Genomic DNA, 15,864 nt, shown 5'->3' with positions numbered 1-15,864 from the left:
GTTGACAGAATCCTTACATTCTACAGTGTTGATATCAGTTCCAAGGTATGATGTTTTTGGACAGAGCAGATAGGAAATGACAAACGCAAATTTACAGAACATAACTCCAACAGCTACCATATGGCCAGAGCAAAATGTATGCACAGGAAATCTTCATTTTGGGTAAATCAGTCAGACCTACAACCTGCTTAGACTACACACCATTTGTACTGACTTTACTCCCAAACATGCCATGGCAATACAATGTACAGTATAAACAATCTTCACATTGAGACAAAATGTCCTTGCATGGTATGACTACCGTAAATATATTGTTTGGTCTTTCGTGTCATGCTTCCAAAGCCTGTCACTAGCCCCAGACAGTTTTGTAAATGATTTCCTATTAAGCAAAGACCCAAATAAACAGTCAAACAGCAAAGGCACACACGTTCCAGCTTGATCAGTTCAAGGCTATGCAATAGCATGATTGTGAGAAAGATCTGACAGAGCTGAGTGGTATGTATGGCTTTCAGACCCAGGCTTCACCAAACCAACCTAAAGGTTGATATGGAGAGGAACAGTCAGATCAGGGGAAGGATGGTCCAGGAGATGTTTAAGGTTGCCCTAGGTGGAAGAGTTGTTGGTATCCAAGACTAATTGGCTTGATGTCCAGCCATTTGGGTCACCATCCCTCGGCTGGGCTTGAACAGTCCCCCCCGGCCTGCAACCGCCAAGCAGACAGAAAATAATCAGTCAGCTGAGGCCAGCCTGTCACCCTTTTATTCTGGGTTAAGTCTGGGCATGGAGTACAATCAAATACCCTCATCCACATTCTATAAATTGCTAGTGTGCACCTGCCAAGGAAGAGATCTCAACTCTAATAGGGAGACAAAATGGGCATTTTTACGAGCAAGTTAATACACCCATCACAAAATGGAATCCTGAAAACAAGTGGAAGGTAATCACTGCCTTCATGTCAATTCAGTTATATACACAGTGACTAAGAGCTTTGAAAACTTTTATCCAGGTCATACAGAATAATAGTATGCATTTTGCCAGATGGAACCAAAAGGGGCGGGGTACATCTGTTGCCCAAGTATTTACAACACCACACCACAGGCTTACTTTGAAACTCAGTGACATTTGTTTCATGAATGTTAATGGCCAACAATACATGTATGCTCCCATGACAGAAGGCAGGGCACGGAGACAGAAGCAGATTGAAGTCCTTTCAGCAAAGCATAACCAAAATCCTCCAACCCACTCTTAACCCCAAGAGATGTCAGCAGAGGCAGATAAGGCTGTGAGAGCACCACAGATCAGGGACCAACAAAAATAAACTAGCAGCAGACAGCAGGTTATACAACACATCTTTATTGAAACAGTCTCCCAAGGAGTAACATCAGCTTACAAAGAGGAGATGGTGAGAGACGGAAAAAAACAAACATGTAATGCAATGAGAACCAAAAGCACAGGGGAAAAGTGGTTGACAAGGCTGGGCAGAAAATATAAAAGATTCTCATGGATTGGACTGACAGTTGCAGGGGTTTTTTGCATTTATTTTGTACAAAAAATAAATTAATGAAATCTTTCAAGTTTACAGGAATATCTATTTGTTGTTTCGAACACAGACTTGCTGATAAATCTAAATGCTGTGGATTTCAGCTTTACATGTGTTAAAACAAAAGTATCTTAGACATACCAAAGCAGGCTTACTCTGATAAATAGGCTAGGAGAAATGAGAAGATAGATGAGAAACAAAACAAAAAAAAGGTTTATAAAAGTGAGCTGGGGCAAACATTCATAACATCTGAATGTTCAATGTGGCGGAAGTTGACAATCCTTTAAGCGCTTTAGGATCGCATCGCTTGAGCATTACCTCGAGAGCAACCCCGAGGTCCCTGGGCTGCTCCCCGCTTGTAGCCTGGCTGATATCCCTCCTGTAGAAACAACAGGTCATTCAGAAAGACTTATACAGCACCTTCATGACAGCATCTGGGACAACAACTCACGCAACCCTAATGCAAGGGTCAAGTGTCTTCTTGTCACTAGGACCTAAATGGTTGGCTGTGCCCTTCCTTACCCGTTGGTAGGTACTGTTGGGGTAGTCCCGGGGTGCCGTGCTGAACTGGGCCTGTTGCCCATAACCATTGTTTGGAGTGTTCGAGAACGGAGGGCGATAGCCATCATATCCTCCTGAGGAAGACAACCACTTATGCTGTTAACACCATAATAAATCACTCCTGTATGAAATGATGTCCCTTACAGTAAATCAGCTTGAGCTCATACCTCTGAAACCGTTAGAGGATCCTCGGTATCCATTGATCATGCCCCGGGGGTTCCTGGGGCCTCCGCGAGGCACGGCCCCCCTGCTGTTATAGAAGGACTGGCCTTGCCGCCCAAAGCCTGGCCCCTGCACCTGGTGACCCGCTGCCGACGACATCACTTGGTCTTGGGTGTGGAAGCCTCCTACAGCTGAGGACAACATTATAAGAGTCATTAACAACATTTGACCTTTCTGATCATGCCCTTAGACCCAAGGTCTACTGCTCCTCAGACTCTGCTTGTCTAAATCACATCCTCAACCCCAACAGCCACCCCAGTCCCTCTCTCACCGGACTGTAGAGTGTCCTGCTGGATGTCAGGCTCCTCCACGGAGTGCTCTGCCTGGCTGCTGAAGCCCTGGCCGTAGCCACTGGGGAACTGCTTCAGACCGTCTGCTTCGTTAGTGGGGGGCACGGGGGCGTTCAGGTTGAACACCTTAGGGACACAATACAACCAGAGAAAAGCTTTCATTTAGAGGTGTCAGACACCCACGCAGGACAGCAAATCACCACTAACAGATTTTAGTCTGATTATTGAGCATAGCGTACATACTGTTCAAGGTTCGCTAAATAAAGGTAATCAGCTTAGAGTTGATTATAAAGCTTTATGTAGACATGGGGGCAGACAAGAGCATTCTGTTCTGCTCTGACAGAGAGGGGGGTGGGGGGGTATGGGGTGAAGCTTGGTTTTGAGAAATGTAGGCCAACACTGGAATTATACTTATTAATTCAGTTGATGTCCCAATCAGTTTTTTCATTATCCTTACAAAGTAAATCTGGTATTACTGTTGTGTGACAGTGTGTACTACTTCTATTCTCCCTGTCGTAAGACTTGTGGTACCATCAACATGTGGTAAGTGATTAGAGTTAAGTGGGTTATATGACGGTTTTGTTCAAGTGAAGCGATGTCAGTTAAGTCCTCCATTAACAAAGCCTACCGCTTGCATGGACTGGAATGGTGCTGCGTTGACATTGATGCCGCCGCTGTGGGGGGTGGAGACGGGCGGGAAGGCAGAGGGCAAGGAGGACGGGGCGGGGGACTGCTCAGACGACAGGGACATCGAGGCCTGGTTTAGGGAGGGGGCGGGGCGTGGAGACAGAGACGTCACATACTTCAAATGGTTTTCACAGACACTTCAGGACAGGCAGGTAGGATGAGTGTTAACCATCTCTCACACTGCCCAATAACAGCCAAGCATAGAGAAGCTCCACCACCCACCCACACAGCCAGGGGGGTAGAGGAGGGTGGAGCAGAGGGCACCTTGGGGAGGGAGGGTTTACCTGGATGTGGTCGGTGCCGTCTGTCTGTGGCCGGGGCTCTGCTGTGTGGGAGGGCTGGTAGAGGGGCGCTGTGGAGGAGTAGGCATCAGGTGTGGAGGAGTAGGCATCAGGTGTGGGGGAGACCATGAGGACCTGGGGAGGGAAGGGGGAGAATAAGGGAAGGTTCACATGGTACCCTTGCCCTTTAAATAAGTCTGCTCCGGTATCGAGTCTTGGGGATCACTACTATCAGAATTCTGTTCCAGTATCATTATTGCTACTTACTTGTGTAGATTCAGGAACTGAGCTTGGTTGAGCAAGTCTGGATTCTGAATGAACTGTACACAAATATAAAATGGTTTGTTGGTAAAACAGCGAAGAGCAACTACAAAATAAACAGACAAAACTCAAGAGTATATAAGCAGTACTACACAAGCCGGACAGTTTATTAGGTACACCACCCTGTTCATGAAAATGAATCGCTCCTACAGACAATGAGTCACGCGACCTGCTATATAAAGCAGGCAGACAGGCATCCAGGTACTGTTCGATTGAACTTTAGAATGAGCAAAATAAGTGACCTAAGAGACAGCATGGTATGATCATGATGCCAGGTGCGCCGAATCCAGTATCTCAGAAATGGCCGGCCTCCTGGTCTTTCCACGCACGACAGTGTCTTGGGGTTACCGACCGTGCGACAAACAAAAAACATCCAGTCAGCAGCAGTCCTGTGGGCGAAAACAGCTCATTGATGAGAGGCCAAAGGAGGATGGCAAGAATTGTGCAAGCTAACAGGCGGGCCACAGAGACATAACGTTTCAGTATAACAGTGGTGTGCAGGACGGCATCTCGGAATGAACTCGGCAGTCCTTGTCACGGATGGGCTAGTGCAGCAGATGACCACTCCTATCAGCTAAAAACAAGAAGCGTGTCCAGTGGGCACGCGAACACCATTAAGGAGTGGAAATACATCGCCTGGTCCAACGAATACTGGTTCTTGTTGCATCATACTAATTGGCATCGTCAGGATTTGGCGTACGTAGCATGAGTCCATGGACCCATCCAGCCTGGTGTGGGGACTGTTTTCCTGGCACACATTAGGTCCCTTGATACCAATGGAGCAACGAACGTTTCCGACACCTTGTAGAATCCACTCCCCAAAGAATTCAGGCTGTTCTAGAAAAAAAGCGGGGAGCCGACCCATACTAGATGGGTGCACCTAATAAACTGTCAGTGAGTGTAGATGCGAACATCTCTAGGAGGACTACAGCCTCTGAGTGGTGGTGTTGGTCAGAGGGGAGTTAAAACAGAATGTGATGTACTAACACTTACCCATCTGCTGCAGGTCCACGCTCTGTGCAGGCTTCATGGGCTGGGCCAACACGATGGCTGGGTCCAGGGCATGGCCATCAAACTCCAACATGGAGTCCTGTGGAAGGAAGCACATGGGTCAGCATGAACAAGAGACCAAACAAGATCCAATGAGGCACCCAGCGCAGGACCATAGGGGGCAGTTGGAAGGATCATCACCTGCATGAAGTTATAGGTCCCCTGCATCTGGGCCATGAGGTCCTGTACGACCTGCTTCCGGACCACGGGGTCAGGCGTGTGGGAGACTGGGCTCACAGTGTGGGGCTCGGGGGTCATCTGGGGAAGAGCCTGGTGCTGGAGGACGTTTACCACCTAAAGACACAGGGACAGATTTAAACCCAGCTGATGACATTGGGCCATGGCGTTACTTGTTGAACCCTAAAAGATTCTGTTTGTGACTGTGTGATATGAGAGGTGTAGACATGCAGCATACCTGGGCCTCTGCTGTCCACTCCTCTACTTGGTCGTTGCCAGTGCTGCTGCATGTTGTTTCTGGAATGAACTGTCTGTTTACAAACTACACAAATAAACATAAGATCACTTGATTAGATTCCAATAGGTAAGGTAAACCAGAGAATTCTGAACCTTACAGCAGTTAAGAGTCAGGGTAGAGATTGAACTCACCTCTGTGGCTTCTACTTCAATAGCCTCTGTGTATTCTTCAGTAACTGTTCCTTCTGTAAAAGAGATACACTCTGATTAATATCCACTCATCCAGGTCCACACACACACTGACCAATCGTAACATGAGTTCCTCTCAGGTGATGGTAATCTAACCCAGAAGTAAAATCTCAAGGAATTACGTCAGCTGCGTGATTAACATCTGTCTTAATACATATAAGTAATTGAGAGATACAGCGACAACAAAGTCTCCACCCTCGCAAAAGGAAACGTTCAGCCAAAGCGAAGCAGTTTAAGCACTGCCTTCGCCCAATCCTGATACGTCCAAATAGCCCGTGCCAAAAACCTTTAAAAAAAAAACAGAACTAATGGTGCTCATTCAGTCCTGGCAGATTCTCTCGGTCTACACAGAGATTCTGTCCACGGGAGATTACCTGGTTCTGCAGGCTGCTCCCCGCTCCCCGACGACTCATGCGCCACAGACTGCTCCTCCTCCTCTTCTTCCTCCTCTTTTTCACACACTCCGTTCTGATGCGTTTGTGCTCTGTCAAAATAGCCACTCAGCAGCACCTTGTCCAGGGTCTCCTTCAGTGTCTTGTCTAGAGGAAAGGGGCGGATCATATTCACAACGTATTAGAAATGTCTTGACAAACATTTTTGTTGTGCAACAAACACTCAGAGTCAGTCAATAGGCCGGGTCTATGCTTGGTATAATCACAGCTGTTACCCATTCCATAGCACCATGCCAGGCCTGGCCAAGAGCCACTGCTCGAAGCACTTTAATAACCTACACGTATTTATAATCCACAATGCCATATGATCCACCACAAAGTTGTATCTCAAACATGTGGGGTGGATGCTCAGCGTTTGTGGAATGACAGGTGTCCTGTGTCTGGGCTGGCACTACCCCTCAAAGCCCACTGGCCTCACCCCAGTTCACTCCAACCACCCAGAAAAGCACTTCCCCTTATACATGTTCTGCTAACATGGACTGTATGTCCAGCAAGCCCTTTGTGCTTCAAGGAGCTGGGTGATGGATGGGCTTTAGTCATAACACTGCTCACAGTTGAGCCAGCTCAGAAAAATGTCCTTCCAAGCTCTTTTTTCCCCAAAATCTAAGATAAGCCCCAAGATACTCAGTATACAGATGGGGGTGTGGGTAACTAATTAAACAAGCCAAAGCCTACATGTACAGAGTAAATACATTGAGAGCTACTTCAGAAGTGTTAGAAACATACATGTGGTTCCTGCCACAGCCTGGTCTCTGCCCTCTAGCAGTTCCCATAGGTGTAGGGAGGCCTCCTCATACTGGTCAGTCAACCTGGAGAACAGGGAAGGACATTTACATCATGCCTACCATCATATTACGTCACTCCTCCATCAAAAAAAAAGAGAAACAAAAAGGTTTGTACCTGACGTCATGGTCCCGTTCCGGGCCCACCAGCTTGTAGAAACTGTCCAGTGCGGTGAGGTTACCGTCGGTGAGCAGGGGGGAGCCTGCGACGGGCTGTTTCAGGTCCTGCCTCGTCTGCTCATCCCCCAGTCGGTCAAGCAGGAACTGCAGCTCCAGAACAGCCTTCAGCCGCCTCTGCTCCGTCTCCTCCCGCAGCAGCTGCTCCCTCCGGGCAGACTTCTTCACTGCTTTCTGAATCTGCAAGGAAATGGGGAAGGAGTCGTCACTGCACTATGGCCACAGCGACTGAGAAACACCGCCTAATACAGCGTGGTCATAGTGACCAGAATGAAACCTTGAGACGGAACTCACCTCTTGCCCCAAAGAGAGGAAGCTCTTCTGCAACTCCCTCGCAAAATCCAGGTTGTTGGTCACTTCCTGGAACTTGGTCAAGGCATCCTACAGACGAGACAAGAGGGAATGAACATTAAATCTGTTTTGTTAGCTGTGTCACAGATCAAAACGACAAACACCACAGTATAAAAACAATGGAAAGCTGAAGAATGACAGATTATAGTACATATGCAACAGGTTAAACAATCAAGTTTACAATTGAAGTTCACTGAGATAACATCGACCCAGACCAGTGTCTTGTACATACCAGCTGATCCTGGTTCAATCGTTCTCCTTTATTCTTCTTGGCCTGGTAGTCATCCAGCTTGCCCTATAGAAATATGGCACATTTAATAAGGGTTACAAAAGGTCTGCTGAGATTCTTTCAGAAGAAATATACCATCTATTAAGTGCTGTGATTCTAACGCCAAATAAAAGTCACAGGTTAATGATTGATTACACCAACTAAATTTGTCTGTAGCCGTAATCTTAGCCTTAATCTTAGTTACCAACTTTGAGACAAAGTCAATGCAGGGTCATAAAGCAGACAATCTTCCCAGACAAGAGAGACATCCAGAATTGCTCCTCAGTTGGTCTCAAGCAACAACTAAGCATGAAACAACCTATTATTTTTGGGAGGTATCTGAAAGCATGCTTTGATTTAAAAAAAAGATAACATTGTTACCTTTTTCTTTTCCATGTTGCGGACCTTCTTGTCTATCACCTGCAGGACCTGCTTCATGGCCTCAGATTGGGTCCCAGAACCCAACTCTGGGCTGGAGGACTGAACAGCATTGTGGCCAACTGTTGCTGAAGGCATCTGATAAGACAGAAAATTATTTGTAGCAGTCATTATTAGTGAAGGCTACAAAACACTGAGGCTGTAATTGAATAGAATGAAGGTTAAAATAGGTTGATTAAAACACAGTTTGCCAATGCATGGTGCTGTAAACAACAAAGGCCGGAACAATGACATTACATTGTTGACCACATAAGTGGTCAGACAGACATTTTAATATACTTTTTTTTTTTTTTTTATCAACATGGAGTACTACCTATTAACATTCCTTGACAAAAAAACTAAGAGCCCTATGAATCACTTTGGATATTATGTCGGTTTGCAGGATGCTTTCTGTCAACCGCTAACGTTCGCTAACTCAAGACAAGTAACGTTAACGTTATAATACAATAGCTAGTACCTAGCTAACTAACGACGTTAGTATTCCCAGATTTGTTGCCATTAGCCAACTAAGAAACTAAAGCCGCGAGGCACAGGAAAAAGGGGATAAATTGCTAGTCCTTTGTGAGCAGAGGGACTGTCAGCCGAGCATTGTCCATTGAACCGCATAAACGTTACCTGCCAAACTAACGTTAGCTAGCTACGCTACTCATCTTCCATCAACATCAAATAAACAACTATTCCGACAAAACACTTGATGTAGCTACCTACATGTCGTCACAAGTATAACAGTTTTGCCATTTGAAAACAGATGGTCATCAAATTAGGCTTAAACTTGAATCCCATCCCACAACAACCCCCATCCGGCTACAAGGCTAGCTTAGCTACATTTAGCTAGCTAGCTAACGTTAGCTAGTTTCATTTTCTCCTCGCATTGTTACCGAGACCGGCGTTAGCTAGCTGGCAACGCGAATCACTTAGATGCACGATAGAAATCGATAGCTGACTAGCTAGTTAGCTAATTAGTTAGCTAACGCGATTCGAAAAAAATATGATTGACTACATTTATATGAACGACAGCCATCACACTAGTTTGTTGAAATGTACCTTGCTAATGTGGTTACTGAACTTGGATTCCGTTTAATCAATTGGATGACAGGACAATGCTAGATAGAGACGACTTTAGTCAGAGGCTAGCCTAGCTCGCTAACTTAGCTAGCAAAATTATTTCTGAATTTGACGCTGACAACATTCACTTACCTTTAGGGTATCTGTCTTTGTTCGTCGTCTGACGTTGTAGTTTTAGCTCTATATATTTCGTGTAACTTGTATGTTATTTTGTATCGACAATGGTGTTCCGCCTCCCCGGCCTCACCGAGAACTATACACTATACTGCTGGCAGGCTACAGATGCTAACGAGACACGAGAACAGGGTCGGATGGCTGCAAGGCCCCGTTGGTAGTCCTAGAATTGCCTGAGTTCATCTTGGTAGACTGACAGATTGAACTAGAATCAGTCCTCAACAACATTGCAATTTAATTGCAGATTAATTATTATGGAAGCTGTATTTGACAGATTTAGGTAAGAATTTTTATGCAAGTCCATTTGTATTGAATCCCAAAAGTATTGCAAGCCATTTACTGAATCCCAACTTTATTTAAGCCATTCTTCTCTGCTTTGAAAAGTACAATTGATTATCCTTTGCAAGTCTATCGAATGATTACGTCTAAATAATATCACAGTTTCTAAACCCAAAGGCGCAAAAACGCGAGACTCCCGGGAACAGTTGCCAAACAGACCAGGCCAGGGATTGAGAAGTGAAAAACATCTTCCTTAGTTGTTAAGTTTCTCGAAATCTAAAGGCACAACCTTGATTCGAGACAATGTCGTAAGTAGTTGAACCCCGTGAAAGTGACAAACTGACACGTTTTCATTTTTGTAAAAAACAACTATATATCGAAGAAGTGCCTTTGAGGGTATGTACAGGCGCAGTGTGGCGCGATACGACGGACCCGATGACGTGTTCTACATTTACATTTACGTCATTTAGCAGACGCTCTTATCCAGAGCGACTATCCAGAGCGACTTACAAATTGGTGCATTCACCTTATGATATCCAGTAGAACAACCACTTTACAATAGTGCATCTAAATCTTTTAAGGGGGGGGTTAGAAGGATTACTTTATCCTATCCTAGGTATTCCTTAAAGAGGTGGGGTTTCAGGTGTCTCCGGAAGGTGGTGATTGACTCCGCTGTCCTGGCGTCGTGAGGGAGCTTGTTCCACCATTGGGGTGCCAGAGCAGCGAACAGTTTTGACTGGGCTGAGCGGGAACTGCGCTTCCTCAGAGGTAGGGGGGCCAGCAGGCCAGAGGTGGATGAACGCAGTGCCCTTGTTTGGGTGTAGGGCCTGATCAGAGCCTGAAGGTATGGAGGTGCCGTTCTCTTCACAGCTCCGTAGGCAATGACCATGGTCTTGTAGCGGATGCGAGCTTCAACTGGAAGCCAGTGGAGAGAGCGGAGGAGCGGGGTGACGTGAGAGAACTTGGGAAGGTTGAACACCAGACGGGCTGCGGCGTTCTGGATGAGTTGTAGGGGTTTAATGGCACAGGCAGGGAGCCCAGCCAACAGCGAGTTGCAGTAATCTAGACGGGAGATGACAAGTGTCTGGATTAGGACCTGCGCCGCTTCCTGTGTGAGGCAGGGTCGTACTCTGCGAATGTTGTAGAGCATGAACCTACAGGATCGGGTCACCGCCTTGATGTTAGTGGAGAATGACAGGGTGTTGTCCAGGATCACGCCAAGGTTCTTAGCACTCTGGGAGGAGGACACAAGGGTGGCGAGATCATGGAACGGGCAGTCCTTCCCCGGGAGGAAGAGCAGCTCCGTCTTGCCGAGGTTCAGCTTGAGGTGGTGATCCGTCATCCACACTGATATGTCTGACAGACATGCAGAGATGCGATTCGCCGCCTGGTTATCAGAAGGGGGAAAGGAGAAGATTAATTGTGTGTCGTCTGCATAGCAATGATAGGAGAGACCATGTGAGGATATGACAGAGCCAAGTGACTTGGTGTATAGCGAGAATAGGAGAGGGCCTAGAACAGAGCCCTGGGGGACACCAGTGGTGAGAGCGCATGGTGCGGAGACAGATTCTCGCCACGCCACCTGGTAGGAGCGACCTGTCAGGTAGGACACAATCCAAGCGTGGGCCGCGCCGGAGATGCCCAACTCGGAGAGGGTGGAGAGGAGGATCTGATGGTTCACGGTATCAAAGGCAGCAGATAGGTCTAGAAGGATGAGAGCAGAGGAGAGAGAGTTAGCTTTAGCAGTGCGGAGAGCCTCCGTGACACAGAGAAGAGCAGTCTCAGTTGAATGCCCAGTCTTGAAACCTGACTGATTAGGATCAAGAAGGTAATTCTGAGAGAGATAGCAGGAGAGCTGGCCAAGGACGGCACGTTCAAGAGTTTTGGAGAGAAAAGAAAGAAGGGATACTGGTCTGTAGTTGTTGACATCGGAGGGATCGAGTGTAGGTTTTTTCAGAAGGGGTGCAACTCTCGCTCTCTTGAAGACGGAAGGGACGTAGCCAGCGGTCAAGGATGAGTTGATGAGCGAGGTGAGAAGGTCTCCGGAAATGGTCTGGAGAAGAGAGGAGGGGATAGGGTCAAGTGGGCAGGTTGTTGGGCGGCCGGCCATCACAAGACGCGAGATTTCATCTGGAGAGAGAGGGGAGAAAGAGGTCAAAGCACAGGGTAGGGCAGTGTGAGCAGGACCAGCGGTGTCGTTTGACTTAGCAAACGAGGATCGGATATCGTCAACCTTCTTTTCAAAATGGTTGACGAAGTCATCCGCAGAGAGGGAGGAGGGGGGGGGAGGGGGAGGAGGATTCAGGAGGGAGGAGAAGGTAGCAAAGAGCTTCCTAGGGTTAGAGGCAGATGCTTGGAATTTAGAGTGGTAGAAAGTGGCTTTAGCAGCAGAGACAGAAGAGGAGAATGTAGAGAGGAGGGAGTGAAAGGATGCCAGGTCCGCAGGGAGGCGAGTTTTCCTCCATTTCCGCTCGGTTGCCCGGAGCCCTGTTCTGTGAGCTCGTAGTGAGTCGTCGAGACACGGAGCAGGAGGGGAGGACCGAGCCGGCCTGGAGGATAGGGGACAGAGAAAATCAAAGGATGCAGAAAGGGAGGAGAGGAGGGTTGAGGAGGCAGAATCAGGAGATAGGTTGGAGAAGGTTTGAGCAGAGGGAAGAGATGATAGGATGGAAGAGGAGAGAGTAGCGGGAGAGAGAGAGCGAAGGTTGGGACGGCGCAATACCATCCGAGTAGGGGCAGAGTGAGAAGTGTTGGATGAGAGCAAGAGGGAAAAGGATACAAGGTAGTGGTCGGAGATTTGGAGGGGAGTTGCAATGAGATTAGTGGAAGAACAGCATCTAGTAAAGATGAGGTCAAGCGTATTGCCTGCCTTGTGAGTAGGGGGGGGAAGGTGAGAGGGTGAGGTCAAAAGAGGAGGAGTGGAAAGAAGGAGGCAGAGAGGAATGAGTCAAAGGTAGACGTGGGGAGGTTAAAGTCACCCAGAACTGTGAGAGGTGAGCCATCCTCAGGAAAGGAACTTATCAAGGCATCAAGCTCATTGATGAACTCTCCAAGGGAACCTGGAGGGCGATAAATGATAAGGATGTTAAGCTTGAAAGGGCTGGTAACTGTGACAGCATGGAATTCAAATGAGGAGATAGACAGATGGGTCAGGGGAGAAAGAGAGAATGTCCACTTGGGAGAGATGAGGATTCCAGTGCCACCACCCCGCTGGCTCGATGCTCTAGGGGTATGCGAGAACACGTGGGCAGACGAAGAGAGAGCAGTAGGAGTAGCAGTGTTATCTGTGGTAATCCATGTTTCCGTCAGCGCCAGGAAGTCTAGGGACTGGAGGGTAGCATAGGCTGAGATGAACTCAGCCTTGTTGGCTGCAGACCGGCAGTTCCAGAGGCTGCCGGAGACCTGGAACTCCACGTGGGTCGTGCGCGCTGGGACCACCAGGTTAGAGTGGCAGCGGCCACGCGGTGTGAAGCGTTTGTATGGCCTGTGCAGAGGGGAGAGTGTTCTATGCGTTAGTTCAGCTAAACAACGTCGCCATGACATCGCCTACGAATGTGATCGGGGATTTCTATTGGAGGAGCACAGTTAGCCTATCTTCATACTGTACTGTGTTTGATCATATTGTTTTCTAATAGTCGACAAATGTTTTATTAACAGGTGCCTGATAATCATTAAGTGATCATGTGTAGTAGGCCTAAATCAAATTGTATTTGTCACATGCTCCAAATACAACAGATAAACTTAACCGTGAAGTGGTTGCTTATGAGTCCTTTTCAATGATGCAGTTAAAAATAACAACAAAAAGAAAAATGGTGACACGAGGAATGACTACACAAGAATGGAGCTAGAGTGCATTTGGAAAGTATTCAGAACCCTTGATTGACTTTTTCCACATTTTGTTACATGACAGCCTAATTCTAAAATTGATTCAATTGTTTTTCCCCCTTCCCCTCATCAATACCCGATAATGACAAAGCAAAAACAGGTTTGTATAAATTTTTGCACATTTCTTAAAAAAAAAAAACGTAAATATTACATTTACATAAGCATTCAGACTCTTTACTCTGTACTTTGTTGAAGCACATTTGGCAGTGATTACAGCCTCGAGTCTTAGGTGTGACTATAAGCTTGGCACACCTGTATTTCGGGAGTTTTTCCCCATTCTCTGCAGATCCTCTCAAGCTTATTCTGGTTGGATGGCGAGCGTCACCGCACAGCTATTTTCAGGTCTCTCCAGACATGTTCGATCGGGTTCAAGTCCAGGCTCTGGCTGGGCCACTCAAGGACATTCAGAGACTTTTCCCGAAGCCACTCCTGCAAAATCTTGGCTGTGTGCTTATGGTCATTGTACTGTTGGAAGCTGATCCTTTGCACTCTGGAGCAGGTTTTCATCAAGGATCCATCTGGTCTTTGCGCCGTTCATTTTTCCCTCGATCCTGACTAGTCTCCCAGTCCCTGCCGCTGAGAAACATCCCCACAACAGGATGCTGCCACCACCATGCTTCACCGCAGGGATGGTGCCAGGTTTCCTCCAGACGTGACGCTTGGCATTCAGGCCAAAGTGTTGAATCTTGGTTTCATCAGACGAGAGAATCTTGTTTTACATGGTCTGAGAGTCCTTTAGGTGCCTTTTGGTAAATTCCAAGCAGGCTGTCATGTGCCTTTTACTGAGGAGCGACTTCCGTCCCGGCCTGATTGGTGGAGTGCTACAGAAATGGTCGTCCTTCTGGAAGGTTCTCCCATCTCCACAGAGGAACTCTGGAGCTCTGACAGGGTGAACATCGGATTCTTGGTCACCTCCATGACCAAGGCCCTTCTCCCCCGATTGCTCAGTTTGTCCGGGCGGCCAGCTCTAGGAAGAGTCTTGGTGGTTCCAAACTTCTTCCATTTAAGAATGATAGAGGCCACTATGTTCTTGGGGACCTTCAATGCTGCAGACATGTTTTGGTACCCTTCCCCTGATCTGAGCCTCCACACAATCCTGTCTCGGCGCTCTACGGACAATTCCTTTGACCTCATGGCTTGGTTTTTGCTCTGACATGCACTGTCAACTATGGGACCTTAAATAGACAGGGGTGTGCCTTTCCAAATCATGTCCAATCAATTTAATTTACCACAGGTGGACTCCAATCAAGTTGGAGAAACATCTCAAGGATGATCAATGGAAACAGGATACACCTGAGCTCAATTTCGAGTCTCATAGCAAAGGTTCTGAATACTTATGCAAATAAGGTATTTCTAATTTTATTGTTCAAAACATTTCTAAAAACCTGTTTTCGCTTTGTCATTATGGGGTATTGTGTGTAGGGTATTGTGTGTGTATATTGAAACATGTAATGCAGTTTAAAATAAGACTGTAATGTAACAAAATGGTCCACCACCCAAAGGACATCCAGCCAACTTAACACAACTGTGGGAAGCATTGGCGTCAACATGAGCCAGCATCGCTGTGGAATGCTTTCGACACCTTGTAGAGTCCATACCCCGACGAATTGAGGCTGTTCTGAGAGCAAATAGTCTTGTGGGTGTGCATAGGGTTAGTGCAGATAGTCCGGTTAACCATTAATTAACTATTTAGCAGTCCTTATGGCTTGGAGGTAGAAGCTGTCTTGGAGTCTGTTGGTCCAAAAGCCGCTGCTGTGGTCCTGTTTACGCGATGGTAGTGTAACCGATGTGAAATGGCTAGCTAGTTAGCGGTGGTGCGCGCTAATAGCGTTTCAATCGGTGACGTCACTTGCTCTGAGACCTGAAGTAGTTGTTCCCCTTGCGCTGCAAGGGCCTCAGCTTTTGTGGCGCGATGGGTAACGATGCTTCGTGGGGTGTCAGTTGTTGATGTGTGCAGAGGGTCCCTGGTTCAAGCCCAGGTTGGGGCGAGGAGAGGGACGGAAGCTATATAGTTACAGTAGCAGTGTGAACAGTCTATTGCTTGGGTGGCTGGAGTCTTTGGCAATTTTTCGGGCCAACTTCTGACACCGCCTGATATAGACGTCCTGGATGGCAGGGAGCTTGGGCCCCAGGGCCATTAGGAAGTTCTCTGCTGTCTGAAAATGATTCTGGATTACTCTTTAAATGTCAAAGGTGGCACAATGGCAGTGCCTGCAGTCAGAAGCAGTGTGATGCTTATGACCAAAGTACTTTTTAGTACAGCATCAATGGTGATACACACATGCAACTAATCCACCACACACATACAAATACACAGGCACACAGATGTTCCTAGATAGCCTCACAGGCACTCATTCCCATACACACTTCACCCATAT

The 15,864-nt window shown here is 47.2% G+C and overlaps 1 protein-coding gene across 3 annotated transcripts; it reads right to left on the bottom strand.

Moving 5' to 3' along the window:
- Window positions 1-440: 440 nt before the first annotated feature.
- On the bottom strand, window positions 441-10,008 carry caprin1a (cell cycle associated protein 1a). 3 transcript variants are annotated; one of them, XM_014175948.3, is made up of 19 exons: window positions 9,281-10,006; window positions 8,027-8,161; window positions 7,610-7,672; window positions 7,321-7,407; window positions 6,968-7,206; window positions 6,794-6,876; window positions 5,990-6,154; window positions 5,559-5,611; window positions 5,368-5,451; window positions 5,094-5,246; window positions 4,896-4,992; window positions 3,849-3,901; window positions 3,585-3,716; window positions 3,242-3,370; window positions 2,595-2,739; window positions 2,269-2,454; window positions 2,063-2,175; window positions 1,859-1,919; window positions 441-700 (listed from the first exon to the last, which is right to left on the bottom strand). In XM_014175948.3, exons 2-19 carry the CDS (start codon window positions 8,159-8,161, stop codon window positions 633-635), a joined length of 2,046 nt encoding a protein of 681 aa, XP_014031423.3. In that variant the 5' UTR covers window positions 9,281-10,006; the 3' UTR covers window positions 441-632. The 3 variants fall into 3 exon arrangements, with proteins under 3 accessions (XP_014031423.3, XP_014031424.3, XP_082825683.1); XM_014175949.3 differs by lacking the exon at window positions 3,242-3,370 and having other exon boundaries at window positions 9,281-10,008; XM_082969557.1 differs by lacking the exon at window positions 441-700 and having other exon boundaries at window positions 1,338-1,919; window positions 9,281-9,705.
- Between the last annotated feature and the right edge of the window lie 5,856 nt (window positions 10,009-15,864).

Source organism: Salmo salar, chromosome 26, assembly GCF_965601325.2.
Source record: "Salmo salar chromosome 26, fSalSal1, whole genome shotgun sequence".
In the NCBI taxonomy this organism is placed as follows: domain Eukaryota; kingdom Metazoa; phylum Chordata; class Actinopteri; order Salmoniformes; family Salmonidae; genus Salmo; species Salmo salar.
This window is presented reverse-complemented; position numbering and strand designations above follow the sequence as displayed.

Excerpts from the sequence above, each read along its gene's own strand:
- caprin1a (XM_014175948.3), bottom strand. The coding sequence starts at position 8,161 with ATGCCTTCAGCAACAGTTGGCCACAATGCTGTTCAGTCCTCCAGCCCA. Across the intron at positions 6,155-6,793 it reads GGCTGTGGCAGGAACCACAT|ACAAGACACTGAAGGAGACC; the intron begins GTATGTTTCTAA and ends CCTTTCCTCTAG. Across the intron at positions 2,455-2,594 it reads GCAGGACACTCTACAGTCCG|CTGTAGGAGGCTTCCACACC; the intron begins GTGAGAGAGGGA and ends TGTTGTCCTCAG.